The sequence below is a fragment of the Microtus ochrogaster genome, chromosome 18 (assembly GCF_000317375.1).
Source record: "Microtus ochrogaster isolate Prairie Vole_2 chromosome 18, MicOch1.0, whole genome shotgun sequence".
Taxonomy (NCBI): Eukaryota; Metazoa; Chordata; class Mammalia; order Rodentia; family Cricetidae; genus Microtus; species Microtus ochrogaster.
Genome location: NC_022020.1, coordinates 52,664,225 through 52,675,658, shown reverse-complemented (window position 1 = coordinate 52,675,658; position 11,434 = coordinate 52,664,225). Strand labels below are relative to the sequence as shown.

General features: G+C 46.0%; 1 protein-coding gene across 1 annotated transcript in view; it reads left to right on the top strand.

Annotated features, from left to right (window-relative positions):
• Positions 1-2,201: 2,201 nt before the first annotated feature.
• The window catches only part of Afg3l2 (AFG3 like matrix AAA peptidase subunit 2), a 43,137-nt gene continuing 33,904 nt past the window's right edge, over positions 2,202-11,434 (top strand). The window contains exons 1-5 of the mRNA XM_005356224.2: positions 2,202-2,476; positions 5,436-5,532; positions 5,876-5,953; positions 8,350-8,453; positions 8,561-8,713. Of these exons, the coding sequence (XP_005356281.1) occupies positions 2,363-2,476; positions 5,436-5,532; positions 5,876-5,953; positions 8,350-8,453; positions 8,561-8,713 (546 nt within the window). The 5' untranslated portion in view covers positions 2,202-2,362. The remainder of the gene's footprint in view (positions 2,477-5,435; positions 5,533-5,875; positions 5,954-8,349; positions 8,454-8,560; positions 8,714-11,434) is intronic.

Below are 11,434 nucleotides of genomic sequence, written 5' to 3'. Positions count from 1 at the left end.
TGCCTCCTGAGTGCTGGGATTAAAGGCGTGCGCCCCCACAGCCAGTGCTAGTCCTAGTTTTATGAATATTTTTTTTATCATGCAATGGTGCTGGAGTCTCCATCAATTGGGATGAATGTGATATTTTTTTTCCCATCAACTTATTAACCTGAATTTTTTGGTTTTGTTTTCACCAACTTTCCATGTCTCAGTAAATCTCACGGGGTCGTGATGTGTATTTCACATATGCAAGAGTGCACCAAACTCTATATTTGGTTTTCTGGGGTTTTGTGCAGGCTTTTCCCGCGCATCTGTATGGTATACTATCTACGATTATTCTTTTTTTTCTGATGTCTATCTGGTTTTGGTACCTTCTTGCCAGGCATGGTAGTGCATGCCTTTAATCCCAGCACTCGGAAAGCAGAGATGGATTTCTGTGAGTTCACATCTAGCCGGGTCTACAAAGGGAGTTCCAGGACAGCCAGGACTACAAAAAGAAACCCTGTCTAAAACCACCCCCCAAAAAAGGTGAGAGAAAGAGAGAGAGAGAGAGTGTGTGTGTGTGTGTGTGTGTGTGTGAGAGAGAGAGAGAGAGAGAGAGAGAGAGAGAGAGAGTGTGTGTGTGTGTGTGTGTGTGTGTGAGAGAGAGAGAGAGAGAGAGAGAGAGAGAGAGAGAGAGAGAGAAAGGGAGAAAGAAAAAAGCAAGAAAGAAAAGCCCACTAATGGTAACAAACAAACAAAAAAGAAAGATACTTGGAGGAAAATGGGTGGACCTGGAAAACATTAATCCAGGTAACCCAGACTCAGGAAAACAAATACTGTACAAGTTAAAGTAAACAGGGTTAAGGCTAGGAAACCAGAATGGCAGCCATGAGACCAGAAAAAGAGAGGCTTTGTGGAAACGGGGTAAGGAAGACAATAGAATAATGATGTGGGGGAGACTGCAGCAAGGGGTACAATGGGGGGGAGTTTATGGGAGGGGCAAACCAAAATGAAATATGTATAGACATCCCATATGGGATCCTGTCACCGGGTTACCTCCCTCCCCCGCCCAGACCTGTTCTTGGGCATTTTCTGCTTCACTGTGGCTAGCACGCATACCGTGTAGGGCCTCATTTCTTGTCGTATTTTTATGATTCATGATTGTCTGGGTAAATAAGCCTGAAAATACTGTGCAGGAAGATTCCTTTTATCCTTGTTTATGGCACTGGGACCTGAATTCAGGCCTTCACACATACCGGTCATGCCGAAATTTTCTATAAATATTAATTAGGTTTAGTTTAATCATGGTGATATTAGGGTAGACACAAGGATGAATAACGCTTAGGGTTATTAAAGGACTAAACATAGCCAAGACAGTTTGGCTCTGGCTTTGCAACATTCCAGCTCTTTGTAATCAGATAGTTTTCACCCACCAGTCAGCACTGTAGAATCCTTAACATCATTTCAGTTCACAGTAGTGTGTGAGGACAGCCAGAGCTACATAAAAGACCCTGTCCCAAAAAACAAGAGCAAAATAAGTCAGTATCTGCCTTTTGGCCTTTGCAGAGCCTCCCACGTGCCTGTCAGTGAGCAATCACTTAAGTACGTACTTGACAAGTCAGATGGTGAATTCTAAATTGTCAAACAAGACCAGTGGTTTCCAGTTCTGAATGAAAAAAAAAATCCTTTTTCATATGGCCTTTGCTAACCCTCCTGTCAACAACTTCTTAAAGTCTGCACACCAATCTTGCACTCCTTATTTGGCCCCTCCCACTTCCTTCGGCCCCTCCCTCAGCCCCGCCTCACTTGCATCTACTCTCTTTCGGCCACGCCTCCAGTAGCTCCTTCAGCCCGGCTCCTCCGACCGCCCCGTCCCTCGCCTGCCCCACTCTTTGGACCCAACCTCTGCGGTCCTCTTCGGGCCCGCCTCTAGTCCCGCCCCCACAGTACCATTCGACTCCGCCCCTTTTCTCTTTTGACCACGCCTCCAAAAAAATCCTCCTTTGGCTCCGCCTCTCCCCAGTCTCCCCAACTCCGTCATGGCCCCGCCCATCTCCCTTATCTGCCACGCCCCAATCCGGCCCCACTCCTGCTTTGGCCCCGCCCACCACCGCACTCCGCTTCTATTTTAGTCCCGCCTTCCCCCGGGCTCCGGCGTTTGCGCGTCCTCACCCCTCCCGACCCAAGGGCGTGGTCGGCCTCCTAGAGGGCACGTCGACGTCCTCACGCCGGGGCGGGGCTTGACGTACGCGTGTGGAGCGTGGGTTCCCGTACTGCCGCGGGTCCCGTGCACCCGTGGCGCGCAGTTCCCGGAGAACCGACAAGCTGCGGAAGCCGAGGGTCGCCGCACGCCCGCCTTGGCTCCGTGCCTTCGCGCGCCGGGGAGCGGGCCGAGCCCGCCATGGCTCACCGCTGCCTGCTGCTGTGGGGCAGGGGCGGCTGCCGTCGCGGCCTCCCTCCGCTGCTCGTGCCCAGCGGCTGCCTGGGTCCGGGGCGGCGGCCCTTCCTCCGCACGGTGAGTCCCGCGCCGTGAGCTTCCGGCGCCGGCGCAGGGTGTCAAGGTCACCGGCCCGGGACGCGTGACGGCCTGAGCCTCCTGGTTCCCGCGGGCCGTGCAGCTGTGAGTGACGCCGGGGGCCGGGGAAGGTCACGCCTCTGCTCGGCTGCTTGCTGCCGTGGTTTTGCTGACTTTCGCGGCACCGGAAAAGGACGGACGAGTGGGTTGCTCCGGGGTGCTGGAGGGCAGAGAGTGGAACCTCCCTTTCCCATCTGTTGAATAGGGCCGTTGCTGGCATCCTGAATACTCACCTGCAAATACCGCTGGTGTCCGAACAGTAGTTCGGAGTGGTCCTGTGTATCTCTCTGCTTAACAGAGAGGCCTCGCTGCTGGTCTAGGGTCACATACCATCTGGTCCCTTTCATTAGAGTGATGTTGTGTTGGCAGGACCATGACACAGCTTCTTGCCATCTGCCAGCCCAGCACAGGTTTTCCCCAGAGGTACATAACATGGTGGTTCAGGAGTGCAGTTGGACACTGGAACCTGGTTTGGCCACCAGGTTGCCCTTGAGAACGTTAGTTCAGCCCCCTTCACTTGCAAGCTAGAGGTAATAAATAGTACAGCAGACTTTCATCATCCGCAGGGCGTTGATGCCAGGACCCTTACCAAAATCAGAAGATATAAGCACTTCTATGTGCTTTGGTTTGGTGATACTTGAGACTAGGACTTTCTGTAGCCCAGGCTAGCCTGAATCTCCCACCTGGTCCTCCTAGCCAGGCTGACTCTTCCCTTATACGTTAATCTCTAGATTAATACCTAATAGATACGGTTTGTATATGGTTTTATACCCTAGTATTCAAGGAGTAATGACCAAAGCCCAACACAAATCAACCTACCAAACACCCCCTCCTGCTCACTCTCAGAACACTGCAGAACACAAATTGGCCTCAAGCATTCTTCATTGCTGAGGTTGGTGTTGAGCTCCTGAACCTCCTGTCTCCTAAGTCTCAAGTACAGGGGTTACAACTATGTACCAACACTCCAACTCGTGTAGTTTTTTTTCTTTTCCGAGTGTTTTTCACCAGTGGTTGGTGAGATACGAGAATGGAAGCCCTGGCTAGGGATACCTGCGTTTGTGACATTTGCTTTGAAACTCCCTTGTCATCTTGTGTGTATTTTGAGTCCTTATCTTTTCTACTGTGTACTTCCCTGTTGAATGCTATCTGCGCAGGGTTCGTCTATTCTCCCGTCTCGCCTTACTCATCTGGCCCCTCCTTTTATCATTAGTGAACTTTGGTCGCAGGGATCCGCCTTGTGAGGTTGAAATTCATGTAAAAGGCCTCCGTGGGACTGTTGTCCCTGTGAGTCACCAGTGGATGCTGAGACATAAGGAAGTTGTTGCTTCGGACAGCTGCAGCTAATTGGTGTGGGTGGGTGTGGCATATACCACGGGTACTGGGGTACATATAAATGACACCTGAACATGTTATCCTTCTGCCTCTGTTTCCTCAGTATTGGAATTACAGGTGTGGCCCATACCTGGTTTGTTACGTGGTGCTGGGCCATCAAACCCAGGACTGCAGTACACCATCTGCTATATCCTCTGCCTCCAGAAGGCATTGAATTTTTTTTTAAGATTTGTTTATTTTGTTTTATGTGTATGATATGTGAGTGCTTTGCATGCCTGAATGTATGTGTACCCCATGCATCTTTGGTGCACTAGAAGGTCAGAAAAGAGCATTGGCTCCCCTAATATGGAGTTGCAGACTGTTATGAGCCACTATGTGATTGCTGGGAACTGAACCTGGGTCCTGTGCAAGAATAACAAATGTTTTTAATGCCGAGCTCTAGCCTCTCACCCGCCAGAGGGCAATTTGAGCTGATAGATATCTGTGGAGTGTAACTGTGTGCCTAGTTCCATACCACACTATCATGTATTGTGCTCCCTTTGCTTCTGCATACGTGTGCACGTGTGCGTGCTATGGCACTCGTGGGAATTAGAGAGGACACCATGTGAGTTCTGGGGCTTGAACTTAGGTCATCAGTCTTGGTGGCAAGTGTCTTAACCTACTAAAGTGTCTCATGGGCTCCCTACATTAAACATGTTGAGAATTTGCCAGACTGTTCCAGAGTAGCTTGGCCATCACTTCTCACCAGCAGTGTGGAAGGGCTTCTGTCTCCTTTTCTTCCACACCGGTCTTTCTGGTGGAACCTACACACCCAAGTGGGTGTGAGGTGTCGTACTTGAGAAGATGCTGCTTTAATTTTCTCATCAGACCATAAAAGAGACTGGGCTGCAGTGACTAAAACAATAACTAATACAGATGAACTAGTGCACTAACTAATACAGAGAAACATTGCTTCCAGCACCCTCAACCCCTGCAAGCAACTGTTCATAATTTTGTGGTGCGAGGGTTCAGACCCAGGGCCTACACATGCTAAGCATGTGTTTTCCTGTTGATCCATACCCTAGCCTTTTAATAATATGTTTTGAAACAGAAATCTATCTATAGTAGATTTTTCTATGAGCATGACTCTCGTCAGGATGACAGCCCATCTTTAGCAGTTGCCTAGTGTAAGATTGACTCTTAGCCCTGACTCTTTCATGTTACGAGAGAGAGATAAGTTAGCATTGTTTATAGCAGAACTAACTTGTAACTTCAGATAAGTACCTGAAAATGAATCAGCATGAAACAGTAGGTTTGGGGTTAGAGTTTGTCTTTTGGGTACTTCAAATCAGGTAAACATTGCCCAAGTGAATGGGTTCTTAGGTATTTATAATTGTGTCCGACTTTGAAGCACCCATGTTTTTTGAGTCGTGTTTATCTCCTGGTTCTGCTGCTAGAGTAGCCTTGTGCCATCAAGCCCTGGTTCTTCCCAAGGGGAAGTTCATAGCTCTCGTGGGTGTTCGGAATCAAGTCCTTCCCCTGTTTTGTAGAGTAGTCCTCATGCTCTTACTCTGATCTCATGTTGCAGCTTTATCAATACGCTACGGTGCAGACAACAACCAGGAACTCTCTTCTGAGGGATGTAATTGCTGCTTATCAAAGATTCTGTTCCCGACCTCCCAAAGGTAAGTGCTTTAGTCTGACTCAGTGCCCTGTGTTCTTGTTGAAGGACATGCCCTGGGAGGGGCTTCCTGTGTGGGTTGGCTTCAGGATGACTAGCTGTTGTCCTCTGTATCTACACCCTGACTTCAGCTTCTGGCTAATGGTAGTGGGGAAATATGTCACCTACAACAAGTCTTGCAGGTGATGAAATTGACACCTCTGGGTTGTGAACTGTATTATTTAGACTGATGTATTGCTATACAAGAAATGTTATGATTTCTAATGTTTTGTCAGCAGCTTTATAAACCGTATGTGCAAAACCTGATGAATTTTAGTGTGAAAATATTTTTTTATCTTTCCTAACAGGATTTGAAAAATACTTTCCTAATGGAAAAAATGGAAAAAAGGCTACCGAACCTAAGGAAGCTGCTGGAGAGAAAAAAGGTAGTTTTTAAAAAGTTTAGTTTTATTATTTTCCAATGATATTTCTACCAGAGAAAAGAGTCAGCAGACGTTGACTGTGTTAGAAGTACTAACTGTAGATACACACACTTAAAGTTCAGTGGACCCTGCTTTATTCCTTGATTCCCTTTTTATATCTCCCTGTCATTTTACACAGTAAGTAGTTCAGAGTCATCTTGGAGAGATGACCATACTAAATCTATTTGTAGGTATCCTTAACACATAATTAAACTGTTGAGAAAAATCTTAGAAACCTGACACATGCAGTTTATTTGATGTTTACTATGGGGTAGCACAGACTGTTCTTTTTTTAAAAAATATTTATTTATTTATTTATTTATTTATTATGTATACAATATTCTGTCTGTGTGTATGCCTGCAAGCCAGAAGAGGGCACCAGACCTCATTACAGATGGTTGTGAGCCACCATGTGGTTGCCAGGAATTGAACTCAGGACCTTTGGAAGAGCAGGCAATGCGCTTCACTGCTGAGCCATCTCTCCAGCCCCAACTGTTCTATTTTTTAAAGATTTATTTTAAATTGTGTGTGTGTGTGTGCGCGCGCGCATGCTTGTGCACATACTTATGTGTACATCGTATATATGTGATGTGCAGGTTACAGATGGTTGTGAGCTGCCTGATGGGGACCAATGTGCTTCCTCTGGAAGACTAGGAAGTACTCTTTAACCATTGAACCATGTCTCTGGTTCCATAGTGCAGTGTTCCTAGATTTTTAAAATAAAAATTTAAATTAAAAAAAATTTAAATTCTGAACCTTAAGAGAGTCTTGTCTACTGATTTTTTTTTTTTTCCAGACAGGGTTTCTTTTTGTGTAGCACTGGCTGTTCTGAAATTCACTCTGTAGACCAGGCTGGTCTTGAGCTTACAGAGATCTGCTTATTCTGCCTCCTGAGTATTGAGATTAAAGGCATGTGTCACCCCTTCCCAGCCTACAGAGAGTTTTTTTTAAGACAGGTGGGCAGATCTTGTGGCACCAAGTCTTCTGTTTCCATTTCATAAGTATTGTGCCGTTTAACACAATGTCAATGTTTGACATCTATTGGCATCCACCTGGCATCCCTTTTGGGAAAAATGTAAGTCAGACCTTTGGCCTTTTATTATTGGTGGTTCTGGGCATTGAACCCAGGTCCTCACCTATGCTGAGCAGATCTACTGTTGAGTGACATCTCCAGGCCAGCCCTTGTTTTTAAAGCTCGCCCAGACTCCAAGCTCTGGGAGGCAGGGTTGGTTACATGGGCAGCACAGAGGACAAACCAGAGGCATGGCGCAGCAGTTGTCAGGCACACCAGTGGTAAGGGATCTGCAATATGAATACAGCCCTTCGGATGTTACCTCGTCTCAAAGTGCTTAGGAATATTGTCACCCAACTTGATTGTGCCAACTCTGTCTTAGTGCTGTGTCTTGTTGGTGGCCTGAGCTCGTTAGTGTATGTCACACTGCCTCTGTGCAGGTAATAGCTTAGTGAGTGTGTCATGAAGCCACTGAGGGTGACAGGCACTGCTCCATGAGAGAGGTTGTGTCAGGGTAGTTGGTGACATTAGAATGGTACTCGAAGGTCATTGGGAAGAACGTGGAATGACAGAAGACAGGCAGATGACAATGAGTGCATTGATTTCACTTGGGCTGCCTTGACAGGGTCAGATCTTTGGGGAGGAGGGCTTACATGACAAACTGGTCACCTTAAGTTCTGAGGCCACCACACCTGGTTTATGTGGTGCTGGGGCCTGAACCCCTTTATGTACATGTTAGACTAGCACTGCCAACTCTATTACACTCTAGCCCTGCACACACTTTTTAACTTTGATGAGGTCTCAAGAATTTGCTTGCTTGGGTTTAAACCTGCCCCTTTTGTTCATATGTTCACATGACAACAAATAACCTGACAAGTTTCTTTTTTTTTTTTTTTTTTTTGGTTTTTCGAGACAGGGTTTCTCTGTGGTTTTGGAGCCTGTCCTGGAACTAGCTCTTGTAGACCAGGCTGGTCTCGACTCGAACTCACAGAGATCCGCCTGCCTCTGTCTCCCGAGTGCTGGGATTAAAGCCGTGCGCCACCACCGCCCGGCTCTGACAAGTTTCTTAAGCTCAGGGTTTCCTGCTAAAATGGATGTAATAGTAGCAATCTTCTGGGGTTATTGGGTTACTCTGTATATTTTCTGAGGTCATGGTAGGAGGTGCTTTGGAGCCTCTTAACTGTTGCCTCTTTGTATGAATGTTTTCCTCATACTGTTTTATGCAGTAACTGAAGCGTTGGCCAGTCAGTCACTTCCTTAGGTCCTCAGTCTGGTGTGGAGCTGTGCATGCCTTACTGACATGCGGTGGGTGTTGCATGCTGGACATGCTGCTCTCTGTTTATGACAGACTCACAACCAGTGGCTCCCAAGTCTTCCGGAGGTGCAGGTGGTGGGGGAGGGAAACGCCGTGGCAAGAAAGAAGATTCTCACTGGTGGTCCAGATTCCAGAAGGTTTGATTTCAAACTGTTGGCTTTGAGGTTGGGTTGGTGGTCCCAAGGAAAGCCCACATAGCACAGATCATATTTACTTACAGAAACTGTGTCCCTCTCTTGTCTAGGGTGACTTTCCATGGGATGACAAGGGTTTCAGGTTGTACTTTCTCTGGACTGCTTTCTTTTGGGGTGGAGTCATGATTTACTTCCTGTTCAAGAGTTCTGGGAGAGAAATCACATGGAAGGACTTTGTCAATAACTACCTTTCTAAAGGAGTGGTAAGTAATGTGTGGGGGCCACAGTTCTCAAGGTGGAATGCAGTTGTATTAGACCACAGAGTGGTCAGCACTTACATAGCTAGCCACACTTGTCCATCATAAAATAACTTTGCATACTGATATTTTTCTTGAAAGCTTTAATAAATTTATGTTTATTTATTTGTTTGTTGACAGAGGTTTCTGTCCCGTCCAGTCTTATAGCCATTCAGTCCCAAAGAAACGCACAGAGGTCTATATTAGTTGTAAACTGGTTGGCCTATTAGTTCAGGCTTCTTATTGACTTTTACATCCTACAATAACCCATAATTCTTGTCTGTGTCAGCCATGTGGCTTGGTACCTTTTATCATTGAGGTATTCTCATCTTGTATCCTATGTGTCTCGGTAACAACTGCAGACTGGCTCTTTCCTCTTCCCAGAATTCTCCTGTTCTCATTGCCCCACTTCTATTTTCTGCCTGGCTATTGGTTAATCAGCGATTCATTAAAAGACCATTGTCCCACAGCATTTTCCCCCCACTTTTTTCCCAAAACAAGAACTCTGAATCTAATCTCCTTTGTTTAGCTTTTTTTTTTTCCAGACCATTATCCATAACAACTTGTAAACTCTGACCACATGAGTCTTTAATTTGCTAAGCGATATGGCTAGGATTAGAGCTGTGGCTTTGATGGCTGGATCCACTCAACTCCTTAGATTTCTGAGCCTCATGATGGAGGTACTGGCCAGGGCCATGTTTATTGCCACAACTCTGACGTTTCAAGGTCCCTGCCACCCCCAAGAAGCATGTTGTTGGCTATTCATCAACACCATTTAAGTGTTTGCTGGCATGTCTTCTTAAAACAGCTACAAGGTTTTTGCAGCTAAAACTGAGTCAAGAAGACACACTTGCCTCTAGCAAACAGAGCCCCCTTGAGAAAATGCTGCTACCAAGAAGCCTTTCTTAGCTCTGTTCTTTTGTGTCTAGAATTACTTCCCAAGCTCTCTCAGGTTTTATGTGGATACAGTTGTCCATGTTGGTGCCATTTTGTTGGAGGAGGTTTCTGTTCCATCAGGTCCCTCAGTGATTTAATTAATACAGTCTGTGTGGTTATTTCGAGTCTGGGCAGCCGGGACCGAACAGGTGGCCTCTTACAACATTTGTTTGTTTATTTGTTTTTGGTTTTTGGTTTTTCTGAGATAGGATTTCTCTGGTGTAACTCTGACTGTCCTGGAACTCACTCTGCAGACCAGGTTGTCTTCAAACTAATAGAAATCCACCTACCTCTGCTTCCCAAGTGCTGAATCAAAGGTGTGTGCCACTGCTTATTAGTTTTGTTTTAGACTTATTTTATGTTCCTCTGTGTGTGTGCGCATGTGTACAGATCAGAGGACAACTTGTAGGAATTAGCTCTTTCCTTCTACTCTGTAGATTCCAGGGATCAAACTCAGGTTGCTGGCTTGGAAGAAAGCGCCTTTACTTACTGAGCCATCTCACTACTCCCTTGGTTTGGCAGGTAGGAGGCGTTAACATTTCCTTATATAGCCATGGCTAACTTGGAACTTGCTATGTAGGCTAGGCTGGTCTCAAATTTATAGTAATCTTCCATCCTTTACCTCTGCCTCCCAAGTGCTGAAATTAAGGGTATGTACTGTATAAAGTGACAACATGACCCTCCAGGGTATGGTTGAGGAGAAGATTTTTATTGTAGATGAGGGAGACTACAGCCAGAGGTATCTAGATGAGTTTGGAGTGGGGAGAGAGTATAGTAGATTGAACCTCTCCTACTTCTCCTACCATTGGACAATGGACTGGAAATGGTGATGAAAAGAGAGATGGGACAGAGCAGGAGAGGAAGACAAGGTGCAGAGAAAGGGGAAGGGAGCATGAGAGGAAGAAAGCATGGCCTGAATAACAGGGTTATTTGGGAATGAAAGGCTGGGGGAAGCCCAGAAACTGGAGATGGGGGTGGGGGTGAGGTTAGTAGAGGGGTGGTTGAAAAAGTCATGGCTAACTCAAAGAGAGACTTGTACTGAGGAAGCTTTGAGGCCAGCATGTGCTTTGATATGCTAATATTACAGGTAGCCATTTGTCCCTTCTTCCAGGGATGAGGAAATGGCTTCTTTGGTATAGGAAAATGGGTGGGCGCCATAATTTTGGGGAGTGGTTTCCTTTGAATCTGACAATGTACCACCCTGCCCAGTGGTGCTGCTGGCTGCTGTGTGGTGACTTTTTTTTCCCAGCTTTTGGGGTGCTATTTCCAGGGTTTTCTAGATTGTGTCATCATTTAGGATATTAGGCACGTGAAGTGTATCCTTTTGAATACTTTAGTGATAAACTCAGAGTAACCAGTAATGAGTTGGTGTTTCGATAAGGGTAAAAAACGCTTTCTGCAAACGCAGATTTGAATTCTCCACTTCTTCCTCCCTATGTCTTTTTCATCTTCTGTTACCTGCCTGTTATATGAGTCAGAATGTGGTCTGCGTAAAGGTCCTCTTGTGAAGTCTGTGTGTGTCTCCAACAAAGGGTTTTGCTCTTCTATTAAAGAGCACAGGAAATACCACATGGGGAGGAATGAGGGGCACTTTACAGAAGTTTTGTTTATCAAGGGATGAGGTCATTACAAATGACCCTAGCTATCCCAGATAACAAATGCTCCCAAGCAATATCTGTATGTTGTCTCCAACATTATTGGTGGATATTTGTTAGATAAGGTTGTTTCCAATCTACTTAGGATTTTCTTTTT